General features: G+C 49.2%; 1 protein-coding gene across 11 annotated transcripts in view; it reads left to right on the top strand.

Annotated features, from left to right (window-relative positions):
- The first annotated feature begins 7537 nt into the window (after positions 1-7537).
- Positions 7538-27393, top strand: part of TTC39A (tetratricopeptide repeat domain 39A) — a 51843-nt gene continuing 31987 nt past the window's right edge. For 5 of the 11 annotated variants that reach the window (XR_010940834.1, XM_067726087.1, XM_067726088.1 and 2 more), the window contains exon 1: positions 7538-7674. Coding sequence is in view for 6 of the 11 variants with exons in the window: in XM_067726087.1 (XP_067582188.1) it covers positions 7622-7674 (53 nt within the window). In the remaining 5 variants the exon portion in view is untranslated. Of the gene's footprint in view, positions 7675-7751; positions 8002-20002; positions 20099-20539; positions 20674-20902; positions 21028-21068; positions 21216-27393 lie in introns of those variants that run through there. The other 6 variants (XM_067726084.1, XM_067726090.1, XM_067726091.1 and 3 more) reach the window with 6 other exon arrangements.

The raw sequence follows: 27393 nt of genomic DNA, 5'->3' as shown, positions 1-27393 counted from the left end.
GAGAAAAGAGGATTGATTTAAGAGAATTATCAGGCCTTAGAGTCTGATTAGATATGGGTGGTGAGGGGAAGGGAGTGGTTGCAAACTTCAGCAAGCATCAGGATCACCTGGAGGGCTTGTTAAAGTACAGATTGTGGACCCCATCCCCAAAGTTTGTGATTTCAGTAGGTCTAGAGTGGGACCTAAGAATCTGAATTTCTGACAAGCTCCCAGATAATGCTGAAGTTGCTGGCCCAGGGACCTCGCTTCGAGAACCACTAGAATAGGGACTGACTTCCAGGTCTCTCTGTCCTCCTGCACGTCTTATTAGATGTACTCATTTCGTTTGCAGTGCTGTTGCACCTTGTCATTCTGTACTTGACCTGTTGCTTCTGCTTCATAGTGTAAAGCACCTCTAATCTTCCTTGTGGATAAAGAGAGTTTTTAAAAATAATAATTGCAGGCTAACAGCACTTACTATGTGCCAGTACTATTTGAAACACTTTAATATATGGTCGCCAACTTAATGATGATTTGACTTATGATTTTTTTACTTTATGATGGTGCAAAAGTAATACATATTTAGTAGGAAACATACCTTGACTTTTGAATTTTGCTCTTTTCCCAGGCCAGCAATGTGCTGTACAATCCTCTCTCACGATGCTGGGCAGTGGCCGCAGCTCCCAGTCAGCTGCACGATCACAAGGGTGGACATCCAGTACACTTACAGCCACCCAGTACCCAGACAACTGTTCTGTTTTTCACTTTTACTACAATAGTCAGTAAGTTACATGAGATAGTCAACACGTTATTATAAAATAGGCTTTGCATTAGGTGATTTTGCCCACCTGTAGGTTAATGTTAAGTGTTCTGAGTATGTGTAAGGTAGAGTAGGCTAAGCTCTGATGTGATAGCTTAGCTGTATTAAATGCATTTCTGACTTATGATATTTTCAATTTGTGACGGGTTTATGGGGATATAACCCCATCGTAAGTCAAGGAAGATCTATATGCTGATTCATTTTAATGTCCATAACAATCCTTTAAGTTAGTTACTGTTATTTGCAGTTTACAGATGAGGAAGTTGAGGTACAAAAAGGCTAAACAACTTGCCCAAATCACAGAGCTAAAAAGTGTCAGAACCAGGATTCAAACCCAGGCAGTCTAGATCCAGAACCCATGCTCAATCACTCTGCTCTACTGAAGAAAACTTATATTAAAATACTTTTGATGTATGGCTCAATATTGTACCTCTTACTGCCAGAAAGCCCTTTATCATCTGAGTTTTGGGAATGCACAGAGAAGATCATTGTCATTTTGTTCCCCTTTGCTAAGGTGTATTGTGTTCTGGGTACTGTGCTGGGTCAGAGACAGAGAAAACTCATATGAGGCCATCAGTGGTATAGTGGGGGAGATAGACATTACTTACAGTTAATTTCACAACACTGCACATTGAAGATTATGATAGGAGTGCTGGGACACCCAGAGGAAGGAGAGAATAGTTCTGGCTGAGAGGACTGGGGAAGGCTTCCCAGACGAGGTGTCCCTAGGACACAGTATTCTGCTCCTAGCATTAGTAAAAGTGTAGACGGCAACTGTCAAAATTAAAACAAAACAACAACCATAAAAACACAGCTTTCACAAGGCCACATCATTTGATGTCAGAGCTCTGTTGACTGACGAAGGCTGCCAGACAGTCTCCCAGGAAGCCTCATTTAAGTGATACTCATTACTTAGTGAAATCAACCTTATCCAAGGTCTGACCTTCAAGTTTAGAAACCTGATTTTCATCAGTAGAAGACAGACAAAGCTCCCATTAAGGAAGTTCACAGGGACTGATGTAAAGAACAAAATGTCAGTTTCCAGTAGAAGTTGCTATAGGGCTTGAAGTGCTCACAGTTGGTTGAATGAAGATTCCTTCTCCCTGCCAGTGCTTGGATGCGTCCTACCTGTAAGGTTCCTCACTCTCTGCAGCCAGGGCTGCCTGGCCCCTCTGATGAACACATTTTTTTAGACTAATACGTTTGATCAGGTTACAGTCTGGTTTGGCTGGTTGGGTAGCTTATAAAGTCTCTTAGGGTGACTTTGCGTATCTTTGCTTTCATGTAGACTCTGTATTTAACTCCTTCTAAGGCAGACTTTCCCCAGTTTATGAGTTCTTAGTGAAACATCTCACTCCCTGGGCTCTGACTTCACCCTTTCATTGATCATGTCATTTATTGAGTGTATATGTGCCAGGCCTTCTCCCTGACTCATTCTCCTCCAAACTGTCAACATGACCTAACAATTCTGCCTTTTAAGTATCTCTCAAATCTGTCCTCTCCATCCCTAGTGCCACTCCCCCAATTCAGGTCTTCATCATCTCTCTTCAGGCTTTTGCCAAAGCTTCCTAATCTCCTTGCCGCCAATCTCTTGTTTTTCTCTCTGCTTCCAGACCATCCTCCGTGTTGCAGTCAGATTCTTCTAGAATCGAAATCTGCCCTGTCACTCCTGTAATAAAACATGCCACTGATTCCCATCACATTCAGGTTAAAATCCTAACCCCTTAGAAAGCTCTTCCTTCATAACCTTAATTTCTGATTGATATTTAATCAGTAATGGCTTGAACATGTAAGCTGGGTTTTTTTTTTCCTCTTTAAACAAATCTTGAGAAAATGCTACCTTAAGGAAATAAAGGCACTCTAATATTATTGTAGCATATGGAATTCTTTGGGGATGTGCATAATTTTACTCTCTAACTTGATGTTTTTCAATAGGCAGGTTGTAATTCCTTAGTTGGGTTGTGAAATCAGTTTATTAAATCGAGCAACATGGAAAAAATGTAACCAGAGTAGTACAGGCATACCTTGGAGATAGTGCGTGTTCAGTTCCAGACCATCGCAGTAAAGTGAATATCACAATAAAGTGAGTCACACATTTCCCAGTGCATATAAAAGTTGTGTTTATACTACATTGTAGTCTATTAAGTGTGCAGTAGCATTATGTCTAAGAAAACAATGTACCTACTTTAATTTAAAAATACTTTATTGCTTAAAAAATGCCAAAATAATGACAGTAGTTACATTGAAGATCCCTGATCACAGATCACCACCATAACAAGTGTAATAATAATGAAACGTTTGATATTCCAAGAATTACCATATATACTAATATGTCTAAAATGGATAGCTAACAAGAGCCTGCTGTGTAAAAAAATAAAATTCAAAAAAAAAAAAGAATTACCAAATTGTGACACAGAGACATAAAGTGAGCAAATGCTGTAGAAAAATTGTGCCAATAGACTTGCTCAATGCAGGGTTGCCACAAACCTTTAATTTGTAAAAAATGCAATATCTGCAAAGCACAGTGAAGTAAAACACAATAAAATGAGCTATGCCTGTAAAGCAGAATGAACACTCATATACCAATAATCAGCTTCAATAAATACCAGTTCACATCCAATCTTATTTTATCTATATTCCTACACACTTCGCTTTCATGTCATGTTGAAGCAAACCTTATATTTCATTTGTAGATTTTTCAGTAAGTTACTGATCAGCATTTTAAAAATTATGAAATAGAATTTGTTATTGAATACATACTGGGCCACAAGATAAAAGAAAGCCACTGATATTTTAAATTATCTCTTTTCAAGTAAGAAATGTCGGTCCTACTGTTGTGTATACGGGTTATTAATGTAAAGGATTATCTCGTGGAGGGAAGGTGTGTCTTTGCTGGAAGACCCCACCTAGTTTTCTTCCCCACTGCAATAAGTGTATAGAATGTGTTTAGTTGCCCAAGAGCTAAGGGCTTAGTTTCAGCCTCTCCTTTCTGTTTCCTCTGGAGTCAAAACTTGAGAGGACTGAGTTATTTTGTAAAAAGGAAAAGAGACAAGGAAAAATAGCTGACACTTGCTGAGGACCTTCTCTGAGCCTGGCACTAAGGCGCTTAGTATACATTACCCTACTTAACGCTCACAGCACTATAACAGATAGAAAACATGAGGTATATAGAGATGCAAGTGACTTGGCCAAGACCCCAGCCCAGGTGCCTTGGCTCTGAGACCTACTCTTCCAGCACACCAGGCTGCCTTTTGCATCCATGGCCTTAAAAGCAGCCCTTTGAGCCTAAGCATCAACAGAGATCAAACAGAGCAACCCCGGGCCCTAAGCAAGAACTAATGTTCTCAAAGAAAACCCTGATGCATCGCAGCTTCCTGAGAAGGTTCCTGGCCTTACTGTTTGCTAGCTGTGTGACTCTGGGTAAATCTCTTAACCTCTCTGATCCTCAGTGGACCAGCGTTGGGGAGCATCAGGTGCGTGAACAGCACTACTGAGGGGAGACGTAGCTGCCCAAACCTGACTCCCAGCCCACCTGAGGTCCAGCTCACCTGAGTTGCCCTCACAGGTGGCTCACAGGTTGCGGTCCTGGTGCTGCCACTGGCCCTCTGTGTGACCTTGGACAAATCCCTGGCTGTCCTGGGTGGGCCTCAGTTTCTCCCTGTGAATACTGATGAGTCTCGACGGCTCTGGACGGTAGTGGTCTTGCCCTGATTACTCAGGTCTGCTTGTGGGACACTGACGTCCTTGCCAGGCAGGGTGGTTGTGAGGATTAAAGATGATGGATATAAAGTCTTCATTCCTGTTACATGGCAGATACTCACCAAGTAAGAGCTGTCATGTCTGTGTTTAAGTACACAAAAAAGGAAAATATTTTAGGAAAATGTCTATATAAGATTAAGGGAATAAACTTCAGTTATCTTGAAAGTTTATTGATACTAAATGTTCCCCACTGATTCTGGATAAAATTTTCACACACACTGTGTGTCCACTATTCTCTTTTGTTTGCATTAACTCATTTAGTCCTCACGACAACCTTTGTGATAGGTGTTATTATTATCCTCTTTATACAGATGAGAAAGCTGAAGCACAGAGAGGTTAAGTAACTTGCCTGAAGTCACAGGCAGCTATCAAGTGGTGAGGCCAAGATTCTAACCCAGGCAGACTGGCTCCAGAGCAAGGGAAAGAATAAAACCTGCTGTACCTTGGGATTGTTGTGAGATTCAAAATAAGCTAAGCTTTGGGAAAGGGACTCATAAATGCTGTGTGCATTCTAAGAGCTTGTGTAGCAGGCAGACTGGGGCTGGGGTTAAGATACAGATGCTAGTCTGGCTGCTTGGGTTGAGTTCTAGCTCCTGCCACTTAACTAGCCTTTGTTATTTTGAGCAGATTGCTTAATCCTCTGCTTCACTTTCTCAACTAGAAAAATTGGGCTTGTAAAAGGACATACCTGATAGGATTATTTTGAGGATGAAATGAGTTGGTACATGTGAAGGGTTTAGAATAATGCTTAACAAAGTTCTAAGCAAATGATGGTGATGAAGATAAAGAAGAACATGATGATGAAGATGTCCAGATGTCAAAGAAAAAGAACAGGAAAGAAGCCTTGAAGTTTGAGAACCCTTGGGTTGAATCCCAGTCCCTAATTTTTTTTTTTTTTTTTTTTTTTTTTGGCCATGCCGCTTAGCTTGCGGGAATCTTAGTTCCCTGACCAGGGATTGAACCTGAACCCCCCAGCAGTGAAAGCACCAAGTCCTAACCACTGAACCGCCAGAGAATTGCCCCCAGTTCCTAATTTGATCTCAGGAACATTTCTAAACTTCTGACTCAAATATTCTCAAAACAAGAGTTTCCCAGATTAGAGGTAGTGTATGTAAAAGCCCTCAGCATGGTGCCTGCCACTGAGTAGAAACTTGATAAATATTAGGTCCTTCTTCATTCTCTCAACACTGAACATCTACTATGTGTAACAGTGGTGCTAGGCTCCGTGGAAGACACAAATGTGAGACATTCTCTGTACCTTCAGATAGAAATCTGAAGAGTGAGACTAATATGGTCATTGATAACCAATATAAGGATTAAAAAATATATAGTGCTAAATGCTCTGAGAGAAAAATGTAATCTCTGAAGAAGGAGGTAGTCCTCCACTGGGGAGATACAGGAGGGCTTTCTGTAGGAAGTGGTGTTGGTTGTGGGCTTGGAGGCTGGGTGGGACTTTAATTCCACCCAGGATTAGACTGGGCTCGGGGCCTATAGGAGACCAGGCTTCTGAGGCCCTGTGGTATTCATGCCTGTGAGCCTAGGAGGAAGTTGGCTATCTGCAGTGCCCAGTGCTGACAAACTGGGCAAAGCTCTGTGAGCTGAGGAGTTTGGGCCCATGGGTGCACTGTAACTGGAATTTCCAGATCTGGAAGCTCCAGCCTTGTGGTCAGATAGGCAGCATTTGCGGGCCCTTGTTGATCTGCCTAGAGCATGACATGAGTGCTCAGAGAGAGGGGGAAAGGTTGTATTTTCTCTGCTGCTTACCAAGGAAAAGTGAGAGAAACTGCCCAGATGATCCTTGAGGCTTCTGCCCTCTGCTTTGCCCAGGCCTCCCACTCCATGCCCCGCCCACCTGCAAACTACAGGCAGGGTTGGGAGGGAGCCGCAGATGGGGCAGACAGATCTGGGTGTGAGGCTTGATCTCGGGGAAGTCAGTTAACCCCTCTGAACCTCAGTTTCATCCACTGTGAAATGGGGGTGAGTATTTAATAAGGTGAAATTAAATGAGAATTTGTGTAAAGCACCTGGCTTAGGGCTTGGCACATTACAATTAGTCACCATTTATTGACACGTGATTTGTGTTGCACAAGACCTAGGATACAGACCCAGCCCAAAAGGAGACAGCAATGGTCCCATTGCCACCCGTCCCTGATCTGTGTTCAACCCCCATACTCCCTCACAGAGAGAAGTCTCCAGGGACCCCTGAATCCATCCTACACACTGGACCTCAGAGCGATCCTTCTCAAATACCTCCTCAAGGTGCTCCCTTGTTCTTTGCCTTTAGTTGAGCCTCCCATGGAAGCCTGCTAGACTGCACTGCCAGGGGCTAACCTTGCTCCAGAGCTGATTCTTCTACTTGTTAAAAAATAAAAAGTAAAAATGTACATGACCTAAGGCAAAATACGGGGTTTCAAAGAAAGTGTGAACTGGAGACAGGCTCATCCTCCTCTGTCTCCCGTTCTCCTCTGGGAATCAGAGGTCTGTGGACAGGGCCACGTCTCAGTGCCTCGCCTGGTCAGCAGCCTCCACTGCCAGGCCCAATCAGCTCCTTCCTGTCTGTCCTCCCCCTTGCCTGCCCCTCCTGCTCTGTGCCCTGCACTTGGGGGCAGTCCCAAGCCCCTGAGCCTATCCAGGTACAGCCCTGGCAAGGCAGGCTCCGCACTTAGGCAGGTGAGAAAGGCATTGGTGACATCATCACCCATCGATACGGAGGACGGGCTCTATACGGGAAGTGGAGGGGCCTGGGGTCGGTCCTGATGCTGCCACTGGCCCTCTGTGTGACCTTGGACAAATCCCTGGCCTTCCTGGGTGGGCCTCAGTTTCTCCTTGTGTATACTGATGCGCCTCGACGGCTCTGGACGGTAGTGGTCTTGCTCTGGTTCCCCAGGTCCGCTCCCGGGACACCGACGTCATTGCCAGGCAGGGAGGCGCCCGGCCGCGGCGGGGAGGAGCCACGGGTCCCGCCCCGCCCAACCCGTCCACGTGCTGCCGCCGGAGCCGCCGCTACCGCCACAGCCGCCACGAGGGGCCGCCCGCGCCTCCATCCAAGTCCGGCCCGTGTCCATGGCCTTTCTGACCGCCTGGAAGCGGGCGGTCTCCGGGGAAAGCGACCGCAGGTACCGGGCGGGGGCGGGGACTCGGCGGGAGGCACTGATGGGACTGAGGGGCGTCTGGAGAACAGCCGACGGGAGGGGCAGCTGACGGAACACAGCCCGAGACAGCAGTGTGCGGGCTGCTGGCCGCGGGGTAACGGCCGAAGGGCCCGGGGAGAGAGGCAGCCCAGCCCCTCTCACCCCAGCCCCCCCACGTATCCCTTGCTCGCGTGTTATGGCCCCCAGCAGGGCTGGGCCTGGGGGTGAAGAGATACGCCCCCAACACCCCGGTCCCACCCGAGCCCCGCTTCCGGTGCCACAACCTGTGAGCCACCTGTGAGGGCAACTCAGGTGAGCTGGACCTCGGGCGGGCTGGGAGTCAGGTTTGGGCAGCTACGTCTCCGTCTCGCCTTAGCAGTGTTGCTCACGCACCTGATCCTCCCCAGCGTTGCATGAGCAGAGATAGGGGTACGTGTGCCCGGACAGGTGAGAGCAGATACACTATCCCCCGCCAGGGGTTGTCCACATCTGGGGGCAGCAGTGTGGAGGGAAATCCTGCGTCCCAGTGCCTGTCCATGGTGGAACTGTGTGCACCACAGCTTCTCCAAGGTCAACCCTTCAGGGATGTGTCATTGCCTCCTGTGTGTCACCTCCAACTCCCAGCTGTCCCCACCTCCTGGGTGAGTTGGTTTCTCCAGATGTGTTCTCATGAGAAAGGGGAGAGGGGACAGCCCTGACCTCTCTTCTGAGCTGTGACCCCCAATTTCTTTCCTTTATATATTTAAAGTTCACTCTGCTACTCCCTGGAGAAGGGCAATCTAACTGCCTTCCCAACACCTCCATCTGACTGTCACATGGGCACATCAAACTCGGCAAGCCCCAAATCAAACTTCACATCTTCACCCCCAAACCTGTTCCTCCTCCTGTGTCCCCATGGCATAGTCATCCACCCAGTTGCCCAAGCCTGGAACCTGGGAGTCATCCCTCTCACCTCCCTCCCTCTCCTCCACCCTGGTCTCCAAGTTCTGCTGATTTTATCTTTTTGATGTCTCTCAAAGCTGTTCATTCCCCCTGGACTATTGTAATAGCCCCTAACTTTTCCATTTCCTCCAGTCTTCCCCTTTCCATGCATCCTTCAGACTTGTCTTTTCTAAAGCACAAACCAGACCATGTCATTTTTCTGCTTTAAAGTTCTTCTATGGCTCTCTATCATAGAGGTGAAAGGTCAAGGCTCTCCAGGGGAGGAGCTGTGACCTGCCCAGCCCCGCTTCCCATCACTCTCTGACCCTCACTCTGGTCTGGCTTTGTAGGGCTCTCACAACTGTGCTGGGCTGCTCAGGGCTACTTCTGCCTGGAATGCCATCCTCTACTCCTGACATTCACCCTATAAGATTCAACTTTAGGTGACATCTTTTGTTATTAAAAAAATTTTGTTTTGACTTTTAAAATAAACTTTTAATTCAAGGGTAGCACATATAGAGAAAAGTGCACACATTGTAAGTGTACAGCTCAATGACTCTTCACAAAGTAACCAGTACCCATGTAACCAGCACCCAGATTAAGACACAGACTATTACCAGCCCCCAGAGTCTCCCTTGTGCCCCACCCAGCTGCAAGCCCCCAAAGGTAACTATTGATACTATCCTGACTTCTAATACCATAGGTTTGATTTGTCTGGGGTTTTTTGTTTTTGTGGGGTTTTTGTTTGTGTGTTTGTTTTAATTGAAGTATAGTTGATTTACAATGTTGAATCAGCAAAGTGATTCAGTTATCCATATGTGTGTGTGTGTGTATATATATATATATATATATTCTTTTTCAGATTCTTTTCCATTATAGGTTATTATAAGATACTGAATATAGTTTCCTATGCTATACAATAGGACCTTGTTTATTTTATATACAGTAGTTTGTATCTGCTAATCCCAAACTCTGAATTTATCCTTCCCCCACCCCCTTTCCCCTTTGGTAACCATAAGTTTGTTTTCTATGTCTGTGAATCTATTTCTGTTTTGTAAATAAGTTCATTGTATCATAGTTTAGATTCCACATATAAGTGATATTATATGGTATTTGTCTTTCTCTGTCTTACTTTAGGTGACCTCTTTTAGAGAAACTTTCTGAGCCCACCCTGAGTCAGGCTCAGAGGCTTTCTGGGCTCCAGCATCTTTGCTTCCCTCTCATGGCTCTCATTCAGTTTTTCAGCAAACATTCTTGGGCACGTACCATGTTCCAGGCATCGTACTAGGTAGTGTGGATATGGTGTTACTTATGACATACAAGCCCCTGCTCTCAGGAGACCACGTTCTAGTGGGAAAGACAGATTAAACAACTAGGCAAATAAATGAGTAAACACCAGAAACAGATGCTGTGTAAGGCTTAAAATAGAGCCATGTGATAGACAGTAAAATCCATCTTTCCCAGAGCATTCCCTGCAGTGAGGATAGCTCCTGTCAAAGCCTGAGATGTGTCTGAGGAGCAGAAAGGTGTGTGTGTTGTTGAGGATCCCTGCCTGTTGGGATCCAGGGGGCAGGCTGCCGAGAAGAGGGCCGAGTTTGGATTTCATTGTGTGTTGGGAGCCACTAGAGGGCGTTAAAGAGGGGACTCATATTTAAAGATGATCCAGCTACCCCATGGAGAAAGGATTTTAACGCTGGGGCGTGGTCACCCCTTTCTGTCTCCCCACCACATATGGAGAGGGGATGGGGTTCATCTGCCCCCATGTCCCCGAAGCCCAGCACAGAATGCTTCGGTTTTGATGAGAACCTGGGGGGATGATTTCTGAGGAGGGTGAGATCACAGTTGGGGTGCTGAGGAGCGGCTGGGTTTACATGGATTTCTTGCCTGCCTGCCCTCCTGTAAGAACCCAGCTGTGCTCTGTCCTGCAGGCACCCTGCGTGCTGCAGTGTAGTTGAGGGCCTGAACACATGTACCTTTCTACTTCAGCTGGACCTTGCTGGACACAAATACTCAGAGAATTCTGACTCCCAGTCGCCCTCACAAGATCTCACACCTGGGGCAACAAACCAGGTCTCCTTTCTCTCAGCTCGGGACCTGTGACTTCTCCACCCTCAGGCCTCACCCACCACGCTGCCTGTCTCCCAAAGCCTGGCTGAGGGGTGAAGGGCTTGGGAGGGTGCTCGGCCCCTGCTCTGCCACTTACATACTGGCTCTATGACCCTGATTCAGTCGCCTGACCCATGTGAGCCTTAGTTTACTCAGCTATAAAATAGTAGCTACTTACCAAGTGGCGGAAGACCTGGTGAAGCCACACTGGTAAAGGACCTAACAAAAAGCCACCGAGCATATTCAGTGACCAGTAAATGTGAATTCACTGGTACGAGGGAATCTTCCTTCTGAGGTATTTGCATTGAACAGAGGGGATTCAGAATGGTTTGGGAGCCAATGGTGGGATTCCAGGCACCAGGACTGGGTAGCCAGGGACTGTTAGGAGAGGGAAATGATGCCTGTGCATCTTAAGATGGGGATGGCCACCTACTCGGCCTACAAACAGGGTCCCTTCCCAGTCATACCAGTAGCCCCTGCCCCTACCCCATGGCTGCTCCCATAAGAGACAGCACCAGGATCAGAGGGGCAAGTGTAGGCAGGCAGAACGCTTTTTTAAAATAAATTAATTCATTTCTTTATTTATTTTGGCTGTGTTGGGTCTTCGTTGCTGCGCGCAGGCTTTCTCTAGTTGCGGTGAGCGGGGGCTGCTCTTCGTTGCGGTGCGCGGGCTTCTCACTGTGGTGGCTTCTCTTGTTGCCGAGCACAGGCTCTAAGTGAGTGGGCTTCAGTATCTGTGGCACGCAGTCTCAGTAGTTGTGGCTCGCAGGCTCTAGAGCGCAGGCTCAGTAGTTGTGGCGCACGGGCTTAGTTGCTCCGCGGCATGTGGGATCTTCCCAGACCGGGGCTGGAACCCATGTCCCCTGCGTTGGCAGGTGGATTCTCAACCACTGCACCACCAGGGAAGTCCAGGCAGAACGCTTTTGAGAGAGTGATTCAGTGGTAGAGCTTGTAGGAGGGAGGGGCCCTGCTGAAGAGGCTGGGGGCCTGCTGGGCTGTTGTTGGAAGATTTCTTGCTCTTGGTTTGAGTCTGAGCTCAAGGAGCTCTCAGATGCCTCCAGGTAGGGAGTTTCGAATTTGGTGACTGGAATCCTTGGGCAGCTATGGGGTCCCTTCCTCGGGACTGGATGTGGACTCAAGGCCAGTGCTGAGTTTTCACCTCAGATCCTGTGAGCTGAGGCATCTGTGATCACCAGACTCATGATTTAAAATTCCAAATGTCTATGATGTTGAAGCTACTGACCCCAGGATTCTGATTTACCCCCTGTTGCTGAGGGCAGCTGCATGGAGTAGGAGAGGGCTCTGGTGTGGGAGGCACAATGTGGTCCCTCAGATCCTCAACCCCTGGTGAGGATACCATGGGAAAACTCCAAGTAACCTTTGTCCCCCTTTGTCAGTTATGGAGGGATTCTGACTTGGGGTATTTTTGGTCCTTTCTTGAGGTCAATGGAAAATAGATTATTTAGGGTGCAATTTCAGTTCTGCCAGCATGCCACATTTCCTGAAATCTCTTCAATCTGTAACTCTAGTTGCTTGAGTTGCTTTGTCCTTCCCCTGAAAATTTCTGCCTCTCAGCTCAGTTTCTGTCTGTGGTCAGCTCCATTCTCTCCTAATGCTCACCTACTTCTCTACTCAATGCAAGACAGGGATGCCAGCCGTTTCCAAGCTCACGTCCTGAGACAGTAAGACAAAGCAGTGGAAAGTCCTCTGGAGCCACACAGGTTGATTTTGAATCCTGACTCCGGGCCTTTCTACCAGTGTGACCTTGGACAGGTTGTTTAAGTTCTCTGCACCTCAGTTTCTTCATCTGTAAAGTGAGGGTAATGGTAGGACTTGCCTCACAGGGTTGTTGTGAGGACTGCATGAATTAGTTTATGCAAAGCACAGAGGACCGTCCTTGACACATAGTCGGTGCTATACCCAAGAGTGTTACTGATTATTATGATTAGTCTCCCCAGGCCAGGAGAGAAAGGGGCTTCTCCACCAGCTCTAATATGAAAAAGCTCAGGGAAGTATTCCAATTGGCTCTTCTTTAACCAACCACTGTGTCCTGAGAGGTGGGGTCAAGGAAGAGAACGCACCTCCCGTTCAGCCACTGGGGCAGGAGAGGAGAGGAGGAGAAACAGTTCTCTAAAAACAAGTGGGTGGCAGGGAAGGGTTCAGGGCGGGGAGGGTTGTAGCATCCATGTGGCCACATGGCAGGCCTTAAAATAAAGCCATAGTTTCATGAAGTACCCAAATTATGATTTCCTTGGAGCACCGCTGACCATCTGTCTCAGTCTTCCAGCTGTTGTTGACCCCCTGGGAGCTGGGAACTAGTCCCTTATGAACCCCGCTTGGGACCTGTGCCACGCACCACCCCCTGCGATTGTGGCTTTGCCAGCCCTAGTCCCATTCTCTCCATGACTACCACCACCTCCCTGGCCTGGAGAGGGTGTAGGCTCTTTGCTTTATCACGCCATCCCAAGGGTGGGACAGACCTTTCCCCTAATTCCCTACCACTTGACTAGGACCAGGCTGTAACTTTTAAGGCCACCTTGGGATGCAAGGAATGAGCAACTGAGTTTTATGATTCTATGGCTCCTCTCCAAGCCCCTCAACCATCCTGGAAGGAGCCTTCCTGCAGAACTTCCACTTCTGGGAGGGCCCAATGTATGTCTTCCAGCATCTTCCCTCCCGAGAGAGGAGGAAATTTCTGCCTTAACCAAGACAACCAAGCCTTCCTTTCCTTTCTCAAGATCAGCCCTTTCCCAGGTGAACAGCAGTGCAGAAATCTACTGCTTTCAGGTAAAATCCTTTGCCCAGCCTACTAACTGGCTGGTTATATTATAACCCAGACAATTATATTAGGAATTATGACAGTGGGTGGGACATCAGGCACCCATCCAGGTAGACCTGGGTCTGGTCTATTCCTCTTTTTTTTTTTTTTAGATGTTGGGGGTAGGAGTTTATTAATTTATTTATTTATTTTTGCTGTGTTGCATCTTCATTTCTGTGCGAGGGCTTTCTCTAGTTGTGGCAAGTGGGGGTCACTCTTCATCGCGGTGCGCGAGCCTCTCACTGTCGCGGCCTCTCTTGTTGCGGAGCACAGGCTCCAGACGCGCAGGCTCAGTAGTTGTGGCTCACGGGCCTAGTTGCTCCGCGGCATGTGGGATCCTCCCAGACCAGGGCTCGAACCCGTGTTCCCTGCATTAGCAGGCAGATTCTCAACCACTGCGCCACCAGAGAAGCCCTGGTCTATTCCTTTTGATTTCCTTTTTCCCCCATCAGACAAAGTTTGTCCGTGCATGTTCCCTCCCACAGCCTCAGGTGTTCCCCTTACCCCCTCGCAGAGTTGCCCTACAATACCCACCCCCTGTAAAAATTCATCTCCAGCTAAGAAACAGCCTCCCCCAGATAGAGCATCCAAGTGTCAGATTGAAGTAACTCTGCTTTCTTTCCAAGAAAATTGGTGGGTGGGTACTTCCTTTATATCAGTGACTGAAGGGCACACCCAAGCACTGTCCCTGAGTGCAGGCCAGGCCACTCAAAGGGGGATGGCGGCTCCCCAGGCTCTGAGCACTGCACTCAAATCGTCACCGTTCTCCACCTGCACTTGCTCCTGCTCCCTCCAGCCACAGCTTCTCTCCCCGACACCCTCTTAACTAGGCCCCTGCCTCCAGAAGACCCTGTGCCCTTCAACTCTGCTGCCTCAGTGATCTGTAATAACAGCGAGATCTGCCCTTGGCTGTGCCCTGACTTGACATGCATCATCATCTTCGATGCACCACAACTCTGACCGGGGGCCCTGTTGTCTCCAATTCTAATAGATGAGGAAATTGAAGCCTCCTCATACTTTCTCAAATGCATAGACATTGGGGTTTTCTTTTTAGTACTGGATGTGTAATTTTGTATTCTGCTTTTCTCATATTTTTCCACCTTTTCAAAAATTCATTCATGCAATAAATATTTATTGAGCACCTACTGTGTGCCAGGCACTGTTCTGGGCACTGAAAATATGTTAGAGAACAAAGCTGGAAAAAAAAACAAACTCTTCTCTTGTGGAGTGTAGAATTTAGTAGGGAGAGACAGAGACTAAACGAATAAGCAAAATATACAGGATGTCAGATAACAAGTGCTATGGAAAAAATAATGCAGGGCAAAGGAATTGGGAGAATGAGTGTGATGGTTCCATTTTAAACAGAATGGTCAGGGAAGGCCTCACAGAGAAGGTAACATTTGAGCTGTCCTGAAGGAGGTGAGGGACTAATCATGTGAATATCTGCAGGAAGAGCATTCCAGGCACAGGGAACAGGAAGTGCAAAGGCACGCTCCTGAGGTGGGAGCGTGCCTGACATATTTGGAGAAGAGCAAGGAGGCCAGTGTGGCTGAATAAGAGAGTAAAGGGAGATGATATCAGAGAGAGAGATGGGGGTGTAGGGCATCCAGGCCTGGTGGCCAAGCGAAGACTTTAACTTTTGCACTGAGCACGATGGGAAGCCAGTGCAGAGGTGTGAACAGGAGCATGACATGATCTGATCAAGTGGGTCTGGTGCTGTGTAGAGAGTAGACAATAAGGGGACAAGGGTAAGAGCAGAGAAAACAATTAGGAGACAATGCAGTAATCCAGGCAAATAACTTCTCTATAAATTTAATATCTGCAGAATAGTTCACCCTACAAATTCACTATAATTCACTGAACTAATTCCTTATTTTTTTAAATATATATTTATTTATTTATTTTTGGCTGCGTTGGGTCTTTGTTGCTGCACACGGGCTTTCTCTAGTTGCGGTGAGCGGGGGCTACTCGTCATTGTGGTGCACAGGCTTCTCATTGCAGTGGCTTCTCTTGTTACGGAGCACAGGCTCTAGGTGCACGGGCTTCAGTAGTTGTGGCTCACGGGCTCTAGAGTGCAGGCTCAGTAGTTGTGGCACACGGGGACCAGGGCTCGAACCTGTGTCCCCTGCACTGGCAGGCGGATTCTCAACCACTGCGCCACCAGGCAAGTCCCTGAACTAATTCCTCATTGATGGGCATTTAGGTTATTTCCAGCTGTATATTATAGGAAACACTATGATGAACATCAATGTACAATAAATCTTTGTGTCTGATTATTTCTTAAGACATGTTTGCTACCCAGGTGTTACTGGTCATCTTTCTGAGGCTTTCAGCCCCTAATTCCAGTTGCCCTTCAGAAAGCCAGTGCCACTTTCTACTCCCACCAGCAGTGAGTGAAGTAGCACATTTGCCCTGAGGGCATGTAGTAGGTGTCCAATGGATGCTGCTCTGTCCTTCTGGACCTGGCCAGGTCTGGGTGCACATCATAGGGGAAATGCCTCTTCTCTGGACAGCCTTGCATAGTTCCAAAGCTCTTTTGGGTTCATTTGCTTATTTAATGCTCACGACAGTCTTGTTATCCCTGCTTTATGGGTGAGGAAACTAAAGCTCAAAGAATAATGATAAGGTCCCATTCCCAGAGCTTTATGTATTTTATCTCGTTTAATCCTTACAGCAACCCAGTGAGGTTGGTGCGATCAACATCCCCATTTCAGAGCTGCAGTGCAGGGTGTCAGAGGTGGGGTATAAGCCCTGGCTTGCAAACCTGCTCTCTGAACCGTTCCCTGCCCTGCCTCGAGCTAGTAGGATGACTGACTTGCTTGGGGCTGCGGAGCAAGGACATGGTGGGGCAGGAGTCCAGCCAGATCTTCCTGGTCCTGCAGCCCAAGTTCTAACCTCTGACGGGATGCCACTCGATGCCAGAAACCCTTCGTTAGCATTCTGTATCTTCTTTTCACTCAGAATTGTTCTTGGTCCTTTGTGCCTGACTGGAGGCTCCTTTCTTAGACCCACCCTTGGCAGCTCCTGGAGACCAGACTTTCATAAAAGAGCTCAGATCCCAGAACTGAGAACATCAGAGCAGGGAGGGTCCTTGACTTCCTGGTGCAATCTTCTCTCCCTTTTATATTTGGTAGGGAGAGAGAAACTAAGGGCCAGAGTGAGGCAGTAACTTGTCTGAGGTTCACAGCTAGTAGGGGCCAGAGTCCTTGAGGAGGAAGGGGGCCGGCCCAAGGAGCAGGCCTCGTGCTCCCTAAGGGCCTCTCTCCAGGGAATATTGAAGAACTGTGACTGGTTCAGCCCTCTTCCAGGGCCCTTTGTGGATGGGCCTGTTTACTTGTGAATTATTAACGAGCCCAAGCCTGTAGCCTGCTGGGTGGGGCTCACTCACTTTAAGAAAACCTGCTTTACAGCCACTGGGAGGGCTCTAGGGTCTGAGGTGGATAGTTCTGGGCTTTAGAGACAGTGGGGGTGGGGCTGGGGGGTGGAGGCTTTCTCCAGGGAGAGGTCTGGAGAAAGGCACTGAGAATAGGGAAGGGGACAAGGGGTCACCCAAGTAATGCTCAGTAAGCATTACTACCAGCACCCCTGAGAGGTTGGCACTATTATCCCAGGTTTACAGATGGAAGACTGAGATTCAGAGAGAACTGACTTCACAGCTTAAGCTCCTTCTACGATGGCATCACTTTTCACATGCTCACACCCCTATTTCTGTGACACACACACACACGTTTCCACACATTTTCTCTACAGGATAGAATTGAGACCTGGTTTAAGATATGGCTAGACCTGAGTCCAAGTCACACTTGGTCCAAGCCTCAGTCTTCTCATCTGTAGGATGGGAGATAAAGCTACTATGGAGCTTTCTGGAGCATTCTGAGGAGGTTTCACTAAACAGATACTTATTGAAGACCTTCTTCTTTTTTTTTTAATTTTTTTAAATTTGGCCACGCTATGCAGCTTTCGGGATCTTAGTTCCCTGACCAGAGATCAAACCCGGGCCCCGACAGTGAAAGCACCAAGTCTTAACCACTGGACCACCAGGGAATTTCCTGAAGGCCTTTTTAAGCTGAGAGATGGTATTAGTGAAAACAGTCTATATTGAGACGTCTCAGGGCCACTGAGAAGTGCAGTGAGCCCAGTGGTTTGTTCTTACAGGCTGGGGAGAAGATGAGAGAGGAAAACAGGCCTCGCATCTCCCAGGCACCAAGCACCAGAAAAAAAGGTCCCCTGGCAGGGGAGGAGGGAACCCAGGACTCAGGATGCTCTCCTGGTCCCCTGGGAATGAGCAGGTGACCTGAGCAGGGTCACTGGGGTTGGGAGGCAGAAATAATGGTGACTCACAGGCTCCCCAGGGTTGGGGCTAGGAAGGAGCTCTTGGGAGCCAGGAACTACCCAGGTGGAACCCTCAGGAGGGGTGGGCCACTCTGATGCTCTGACTCACCAGGCGAGTGGCCCCAGCATCACTGCCACCGTTGTGGCATGGGCAGAGTTCCAGCTCTGAAGGCAAAGCGGAGCCTCAGTTTTCCTCTGTAGAAGGGGGAGAATAATAGCATCTACCTTGGCACTGTCACCACCATCGTCAGGGCACTTATGTAACACCATAAGCGCATGCTAGGCACCATTCTGGGCGTTTTACACATAATGCTGAATCCTCACAATGACCCTTTGAAGCAGGCAGTACTTCCATCTTACTGATGAGGAAACTGAGCCTCAGAGAGGTGGTTAAAAGTGTGCATTAAACGAGATAATCCACGTTACATACTTAACACGTGTGGCACATAATAAGCCTTCGATGAATATCAGTCATTATTATAATCATTACCTCAGAGGAAAATGGTAAAGTGCTAGGCTCAGTGTTAAAGTTTTTGGTGATTAGTTAGGCACTTATACAGAGATGTCAGACCAGGCCCTACCCTCCAGAAGGTCCCAGTCTGATGGCAGAGACAGTCACATACAAACCTCACTCCACCCCCACCATACACAGATGGTGTTCACCCAGGGTGATAGGGGAGGTCAAAGTGGGTTAGAGCAGTGTGTGCCCAGGAAGCCCCTGACCCATCTAGGGAGGAAGGGCTTCCTGGAAGAGGAGGCATCTGAACTGAAACCTGCAGGGTGAGTAGGAGCTTTCGCACAGGGCAGGATTTTAATAAATGTTGGTCAAATACAGTAAAGATTTACTTTGAAGCTAATGTAGCATAAACCTTCAGAACTCCTTACTCACCTGGCCCCTCCCAAGGCTCTGGGAGGACCCTGGCAATTTTATTTTGGTAAATTTGTATTTTTTTTTTAAAAAAGAAGCCTTTCAATTGTACGATTTTGGATCATCCCTTGGTTAAATGAATGAATAATATGTGACAAGGAAGAAGGTGTGTTCCAGGCAGAGGGAACAGTATGTGCAAATGCCTAGAGACCTGAAAGTGCCTGGCATGTGATAAGACCCCCCAGCCCCCCACCGCCAGCCTCCTCACCCAGGCTCCTCTTTACACACAGTGCTGGTCTTCTCACCAGCTTCACAAACTCCAGCTGTCCTCAGTGTACCTTTGCCCACTTCCATGCTTTTTCATCCATGTACCCATCTGGTACATCCTTTCTACAACTTCATTGTGTATAAATAATACAAACTTCAAGGTTCAACTCTGTCCACCTTCTCCAGGAAGCCCCCAGCCTATATAGCACTCTCCCTTATCTGGACTTCTGTAGATGACAGTGGATGTTATCATAGCCCACTCCTTGTAGTTAATTATCTTTGCCATGCTTATGTCAGAATCCCAGAGGTGGGATAACCCTTGCTAGTGAGCACCTGGCTCTGCTCACATATGGACAGCATAAGAACTCACTACCTTTCTAGACAACCTGTTTAGATTTAAACAGTAAAAACCTCTAAACCTCTCCCCTCTGCCACCAGGCCCAATCTGCCTGGCTCTCCCAGGACCTAGTCCAAGCCTTCTTTCTATCATGGCTGCTTCTACAGACTCCTCCTGTTTCCTTTTCTAACATCCTGGAGCTCAGGGCAGATCCAGGGGTGCTGGAGTCCCTCCTCCTTCTGTCCCCTGCCTTTGTGAAGGGACAGCTCTAATGGCAGCCACGTGCTCTGATGAGTCATGATTAAGAGTGCTCTGATGAGTCATGATTAAGAGCATCTGGGGCCTGGACATGGTAGCTGGTTAACTCTTCATGGGCCAGTGGCTCTTCTGCCAGGAGACCAGGTCGGCTTCAACCCTGGTCCTAGACATATACCTTAGGGCTGGGCACACAGTAGGCATCTGAGGAGTGTTATGGGTGACCCCACATAGGCCCTGGGGATTCAGGGGAGAGGGGACCCAGAAGGCAAGGGTGTGCACTTTGGAGTCAGGAGGGTTGAGTTCCAATCACGACTTGCCGTTTTTTAGGTGAGTGGCCTTGGGCAAGTCACGTGAACTCTGTACCTTAGTTTCCCCATCTGTAAAATGGCAGCTATGGGGACTATTTGAGGAGGCGAGTGTGAACTGCTGGCTAGCAGCGAGTGCTAAACCGCGTTATTTTCTGCCTTCTGGTCTCCTGCAAACACAGTCAAGCTGTGGACAAGTGGGTGGGATTAAAATCCAAGCCTGACTCTGGAGGCCATGTCTTTCTTTGCATGAATGCCCCGACCGATACAGTAGGATGATGAAGGGCTTGGGTCGGGGGCGGTGAGAGTGGCAGGAAGGTGGACCTCAGGCCTAGGAGAACTTCCCGGGACCACACTGGTGGGGCTCCTTAGGAAGGAGCGAGCCCCCGCTCTCGGGGGCATGGGCTGGGCAGACCTTGGGCGCCCAGGGGTCTTACCCGTCAAAGCGGAGGTGGGGCGGGGGCGCCGTCCGCTGGCGGGCAGGCCCCAAGCAGCCCCCGCCCGCTGCTGGGCCCGCGTCTGCGGTCGGCCTCGGGCGGGCGGCGGCCTGGCCCCACTGCGCAGGTGGGCAGACCGAGGCCCGGCCCTGCCCCGCCGCCTTCCCCGCCCCCGGCGCTCCCCTCCCCGGCCGGCGCGTCCGCGGCTCGGCGGCACAGCGCCCGCTCGGGGTTCCGGCGGCAGCACCTGGGCCGCGGCTGGCGTCCGCGGGGGCACGCTGTTCGCCCCCCTCGGCGATGACCACGGCCGGCTCCCCGGGCGCCGTGCCGGCAGGGTAAGTACGCTGCGGAGCGGCCCCGGAGGGCGCGGGCGGGGCGGGGCGGGGGGCGGCGCCGGGCCTGGCCTCCCGCGAGGCCCGCACTGCGGCTTCCAGCCTCTGCGGGGCGGCACTGCGACCCCCGCCCCTCCCGGCCTCCGGGTGCTGCCGCCGCCACCTTCGGAGAGCGGGGAGGGGGCTGCGCGGGGACGGTGGAGGCCCTGGGCACCCTGGGTCGGTCGGTCACTCCCCGCTGGGTCCCAACTTTGTTAGGAAGCTGTGGCCACAGCCGGGTCAGAGCCTCCTTCCTCCGCTCGTGGCGTTTACATCTCCACACCTGTGGGTGGGCTCTTATTGTCACTTCCGTTACAGGTGAGGAAACTGAGCAGTAGCTCTTAAATGACTTGTCTTAGGTCTCCCAGGAGGTGAGAAGTGGGCCTGGGATTTGAACCCAGCGATGCCAGACAGTTCTTCATGTTCGGGGATATTCGGAGGACTTAAAAGACTAAGATAGGAACTGGCCCGGCCCACCGGGCACAACCGGAACAGGGGTAGTAAAGGTGGGTGTTGTCACTTTCAACGTGGCACTTCTGCTCATCCTCACCCCACCCCGTTGAGGAACCCTGTAGGACCCCTACACCGCCCCTGTAGCAGTGACAGCTGCCAGCTGCTGGGAGACCTGGAGCAACTCTGCCATTCCTGGACCCCCGTGGATAGGGGCTGGGAGCCCTGCTGCTGGGAGCGGGCACTGCTAGGAGGTTGCTGGGTGGAGATCCTGCGCAGGTGAGCTGGGAGGGCTGCCGTTCTGCCTGGAGCCTCACCACCAGGGACAATATTTGCCTAGGGCCTCAGGGCTAACACATGAACAGGGAGGTGACTCGGCTGGTGCCAGCTGTCAGCTGGAGGCCTCCACAGGGCCTGTGTGTGTCCCAGGCTGAGGGCTTGGAAGTTGGGTGGCCGGTGGACACCCTGGCCTGGGGGAGGGTTGCCTGGTGAGTCAGGCAGTGTTTTGTATGACATCGACCAAGTCCTTTATCCTCCCTAGACTTCTGGTCCCTCCTTTGGAAAATACAGGGAGGCTGGGCTGGCTGCTCCCTTCCTTCTCTGGGCTGGTCTTTGTAAATCTGGAAGCTGGTTAAATCCCTTCTGCCCAGTCCTGAGCACCACCCCATTGGGCCCAGAAAAATGGTTTCCAGGAGAGAAGGCAGGCATGGAGCAGGGCACCTATTAAAGAATCCTGAACTCCCAGACTAGACCCCTCATTCATCCTTCTTCCTTGCACACTCACATCCCTGACTGAGTCCTCTCTACAACCCAGGGCTCCTCTGGCCCCTCCTTGGGCCTCCAGGGCAATGAGCCTGCCCTTCTAGCACTGGCAGGTCATCCTCACACTAAACCATACCTACCCACCTGCGTGCCCTCCAGGTCCATCTGGCCCTGGCCCTGTTCAGTGCCATTCTGGTGGGGTCTGAGCAGAGCAGGAGCAAAGCAGTTCCACCTTCACCATAGACACTCATTCAGTCAGTCAACAAACACTCCCAGGCCTGCTCTGGGCCCAGCCCCATGTGTGAGGCTCAGTGGTGAAAAGACCAGCATTTAAATCTCCTCCACTTTAAAAATTATGAAATATTTTCAGCCTTCAGAAGAATATCACAAATAATAAAATGAACTCCATGCCCTTGCCAGCAAGCTTTTTCAGATGTTAACATTGTGCCCTGTTTATTTCATACTCTTTGTAAGACATAAAGCATCCCTGTGGACCAGCCCACCCTTCCCTCTACAGAGATAGTCACCATCCTGAATTTTGGTTTTATCATTTCTCTGTCTGTTTTTATTCTTTTGCTGAGTATGTATAAGCCTAAAAAATACGCAGCTCTTTAAATTTTTTCTGTAAATGGAGTCATATAGCACCAATCATTCTGCAGCTTGCCTTTTCTCACTCAGCTTCAGGTTACTGAGATTTAGCTCTCTTGATCCTTGAAGCCCTGGTCCCCACTTGCCTTGAAGTATGATATGCCACCTGATGTAGAGACCATCATTTATTTATTTATCCAGCCTTCTTGGTGAACACTGAGGTGGTTCCCAGTGTCTTGTTATTCAAACATTGAATATTCTTGAATGATTGTCCTTTGCACATATGTGAGCGTTCTTCCATGTTGCCAGGTAGGAGTGGAATTGCTGGGATTTTACAGGATATGTGCGCTCAATCTTTTAAAGTTACTTAGTTTCATTATAAAAGTGGTGCCGCTCGGTAAAAGAAATGATGGAAATACATAATCTTAGGGAAAAAAATTTGCTAATGTTTCCCGAATACTTCCTATTGTGCTTTCCACTGTCTCAGTCATTCTTCCCAGCAACCCTGGGAGGTAGGTCATTCCCATTTCATTGATGAGGAAACTGAGGCTCATAGAGGTTAAAGAACCTTCCCACGTTTCTCCAACAAGTGATTGCTGAGCTGCAGCTTGAGTCCAGGGTTGTCTGCTTTCAAAACTCCGCGCTACCTAGGCCACACCACATCACTCCCTGCCACGTGGTACTCGCGTTATGCACAGCTAAGCGGGACTCTGGGAGCAGAGTCACAATCGTATTTGCAATTTAGAAAGGTCACTGTGGATGTGACAGATCCCCATGGACAGGTTGCCTTACCCCCTGAGCCAGAAGTTCCCCCTGAATGCTGGAAGGAAGTAAAAGCCAGCTCTGATTCCAGTCAGCTCTCTGAGTGACTGCCTCGCCCTGCCTCCACTGCCCCACCCATCTCACCCTGACTGGGATCCAGGTAAGAGGGCTTCCTGTCTCCAGCGGAGAAGAGGGTCCCCCAGCTCTGCCCATCAGACACTGAGGTAGTGGTTTACAGGCAGACCACCGTGGGGAGGTGGGAGGAAAGGGGAGTGGGGTGGCCCTCTTCTCACTTTGGCTTCAAGCCCCCTCCCCCACTACACTAAAGTTCCTGGTGTTAGTCGTCACCAGCCATGCTCCACGCTCCACCCTGCTCAGCATCCTCCCCATACCAGAGTTTCCACCCGGCACAGCAAAGAGGCCACCATCACCACTTGGGAGCCCAGGAATATTTTGGCCTGGGCCCCGGCAGGGTGGCTTGGAGCAGAAAGGCCTTAAAGACGTGGGGACAGCCTGCAGAGAAGTGGGGACCTCAGTCACAGCCAGAGGAGGGTAATGGTTTGGCAGGTTGCTTTTGCAGAAAGTATTTCTGTCTTCTCCCAGGTTCCTGGGAGGAGGACATCAGGTTCCTGTCTTCACTGTCTTCACTTATCTATCAAATGCAGATAAGAACATCTGGCTCTTGGGGCTGGTGGGAGGACTGAGTGAAATAATGCAATCATCAATTTAGATAACTTGAAGTGATATTCTGGTAGTGGTGATAGGTGTTTGTTCATGCTATTATTAGGTCAAATGGGGCCAATGTCCCCAGCCTGCCTGAGCTCCCCAGCCAGCTGGGATGCCCCCATCCCACCCGTACACTTACAGGCCTTCCAGAGCCTCTGTCTTCTCCACCTGCCCCATGATGGCCTGTGCCCCCTCCTCACTATGGTATCATGCCTCCAGCCCTTTGCTCACACTCTTTTCCTCTTCTGGGACTTCCTTCTCCATCTTGTCCTCAATTCAGGGCCATCTTATCCAGAAAGCTTCCTTGACGGCACCCCCCTCACTTCCGGGCCTCCCCAGCCCCCAGTGACCCCCATGATCACGGCCCTGATGGCTCTGGCCGTCACTGTAGCCCTCAAGGGCAGGCCCACGTCTGGGTCCAGTTTCTTTCCCCAGAGTCCAGCCCCAGGCCTGGCCCAGAGCCAGAGATGGGTGGATGTTTGTGGCAGGGAAGAAATCAGCTCCAGGGCTGCCCCAAAGCAGCTGCCCATCTGGAGAGGTCACCGCAGACCCACCTCATGACAGTTAAGGGGAAGTGGTGCTGGGGCTGCCAGGGGAGGGACTATGCGTCTCTGTGCTGTCTGTGCATCTTTCTCTCCAGGTAGACCAAGGAGGCAGAACCTCTTGACGGGGTTGGAGGTGGGGGTGGGAGCGGGGTGTGCGCAGAAGTGGGAGGTAGGCTCTCGACTCTGGAATTGTTTAGAGATGGGCAGAAGCCAGGACAATGGACTTGACTTCCTGGGGCTGAGCTGGTGGGCACTGGCTCAGGCAGAAACGGGTTAGAACCCACGCTTAGGCGTGTGACCTTGGCCAAGTCACCTCTCTTCTGTGCCTCAGTCTCCTCATCTGCAGTGGAGGTAATAACCCCACTCCACAAGGCTTTGTGAGGGCTCACGGAGAGCACGCCAGTTAAATGCCTGGGGCAGTAGGTACTCACTGCCTTTTCATTGATTCATGCAACAGAGACAGTGGAATGAACACCACTCACTAGGCTAAGCCCTGGGTGCCAAGGAAGATTGTCCCTGCCTCATGAAGAGGCGGGCAGAGGCTGCTTCCAGTGGGGCCTTTTGGGCCCTGGAAAGGAACTTGATCTTTATCCTAAGAGTAGGACAGGGAAGGATTTCAAATCCAGAAGTGACATGGTCAGATTTCGGTTTTAAAAAGATAATTTTGGCTATTATGAGAGGGACAGAGTAAAGGGAATAATGCTTCCTACATTATCCCTTAAAAAAACTACCTAGAGGCTGGATGAGTTACAACATACATCCTTTAAAATACATTCCTGAGTGCCCACAGAAGTAACGGATCCTCTCAGGCCAAGAATTAAGAGAGAGCGGAAATCAGGCTGGAAAATTAGATGAGGCCACAGCAGCCTGAGGGATTTACAAATTCCAGAAACCTAGAATCTTGAGTTTTAATGACACTTAAGGAATGGGAAATAAGGACTCGGGGCTACCCAACGACAGTGTGAAGAGTTGGAACTTAGCCTCCCTACCACCTCACGTGAATCTGCCACCTTCAAAGGGCGTCCTCAGCCAATAGGGGCATTGACTAGAAAAAACACCCACCCACCACGAAGGGAGGCGGCAGTTCTTGTGGGGACAAAGAGGCTCCCTAGACAATTATACATGTTGGTCTGCCCTCACACAAATTTCAGGTTTGAATATACACTACCTCTGTGGTCCTGGGTATGCTAAACTAAAAAAAGTAACATAAATGGTCTTGGGGGTTGGTAGCACCCCAGGGAAGCTGGCTGAAGTAAATGAAAATCCTCTCTGGAGGAATGGATTCTCATTTCAAGATCCCTTCGGGATCAGTCAAATAGGAGCTCATGGTAAAATTACAAAACACACAAAGAAACAAGTCGCTGTGAGCAATAGATACCAGAAGCAAGAAATAGCAGAATTAAGAGTCTAAGATCCTAGAGTGTTAAGATATTGATTATAACTGATTGTGTTTAAAATGTATAAAGAAATCAAAGATAGACTTGCAACAATACGCAGGGAACAAAATACTGCCCAAAATGACCAAGCAGATTTGAAAAAGAACCAAGTGGAATTTCTGAGATGAAAAATAAAATCACTGAAATTAAAAACTCAGTAGAGGATAAGTAGCAGATGAGACCCACTTAAAGAGAATTAGCGAAATGAAAGATCTAGAGAAATTACTTAGAATCTAACAGAGAGAGTGAACGAGATGGCAAAGAAGAGAGAGAAGAGGCATGAAAAACAATAAAATGGGATAACAGAGAGAGAGAAGAGTTAGGAATGGACAGGAGTAGAGGAGGGGTCTTCCATCAGACGTGGGTACAGATGGTAGTGGCCTGGACTGGGGGGCACTGGGTGTAGAAGGAAGTGGATTAAGAGATGTTCAGGAGGTAGAACTGATAGGGCTTATTGATGGAGTAGATGACGGAGGCCAGGGGGAGGATGTGTCAAGGATGACTATTTCTGACTTGAGAAACTTGGTCGAGGGGTACTATTTATTGAGACGGCAAATCTGGAGAACAGATTTGGGAGAACAAACAAGAGTTCAGTTCTGACCAAAGCATGTTTCATTTTGCCTGGGAAGTTCTGCTGATGCATCACAGAGGAGGAGATATTAGAGCTGGGCCTTAAGATAGGTGTAGAAGTTTACCTGGTGGAGAAAGAACTTTATTAACTTTGGGGGAAAAGGATCTCCTTTCAGTACGATCATCGAGACACTTTTTAGAGCCTTCTCTACTTAAAAGCGACCCCTTGAGAAGAGACATTCATAAGACCATCAGACAGGACTTTTGGGATCATCTCTCATCTTTCAGATGGGAAGCTGAGGCTCAGAAAGATCATGGATTTGCCCTCCTAGCCCAAGACTCTCCATCCATCCATCCATTCATTCATTCACTGACTTAACCTATATTTATCAAAAGCCCATTTTGTACCAGATACTAGGTGCCGGTGATACAGCAGTGAACAAAACAAAGATTCCTGCCCTCAGGAAGCTTATATTTTAGTGGAGGGAGACAGACAATAAACACAAAAATAAGTAAAAAAATATATATGTCAGAGGGTGGTAAGAGCTATCAAGAAGTGTAAGGACTGGAAGGAGGTCGGGTGTACTGGAGGTGCCATTGGGAAGGTGGCCCTTGAACATAAAAGGCCCTGACAGCTCTTACAGGGTGGCTGCCCACTATGGCCCATTGTGACAGCGCCTGTGGGGTTCTAGAATGCAGGCCTGAGGAGGCCAGGAGAAGGCCTAGAGAAGGGGCAGGAAGAAAAGAGCTGAAGTGGGATTTAGTGGGTAGGCTGTGCCCCCCAGTGGGGGCAGAAAAGTCCAATGGGTCGGAAGGGCCACAAAGACTCCTTTTACCCTTGTGAG

This window comes from Pseudorca crassidens, chromosome 2, assembly GCF_039906515.1.
Source record: "Pseudorca crassidens isolate mPseCra1 chromosome 2, mPseCra1.hap1, whole genome shotgun sequence".
Taxonomy (NCBI): domain Eukaryota; kingdom Metazoa; phylum Chordata; class Mammalia; order Artiodactyla; family Delphinidae; genus Pseudorca; species Pseudorca crassidens.
Note: the sequence above shows the minus strand (reverse complement) of the source record. Positions and strands in the feature narration are given on the sequence as shown.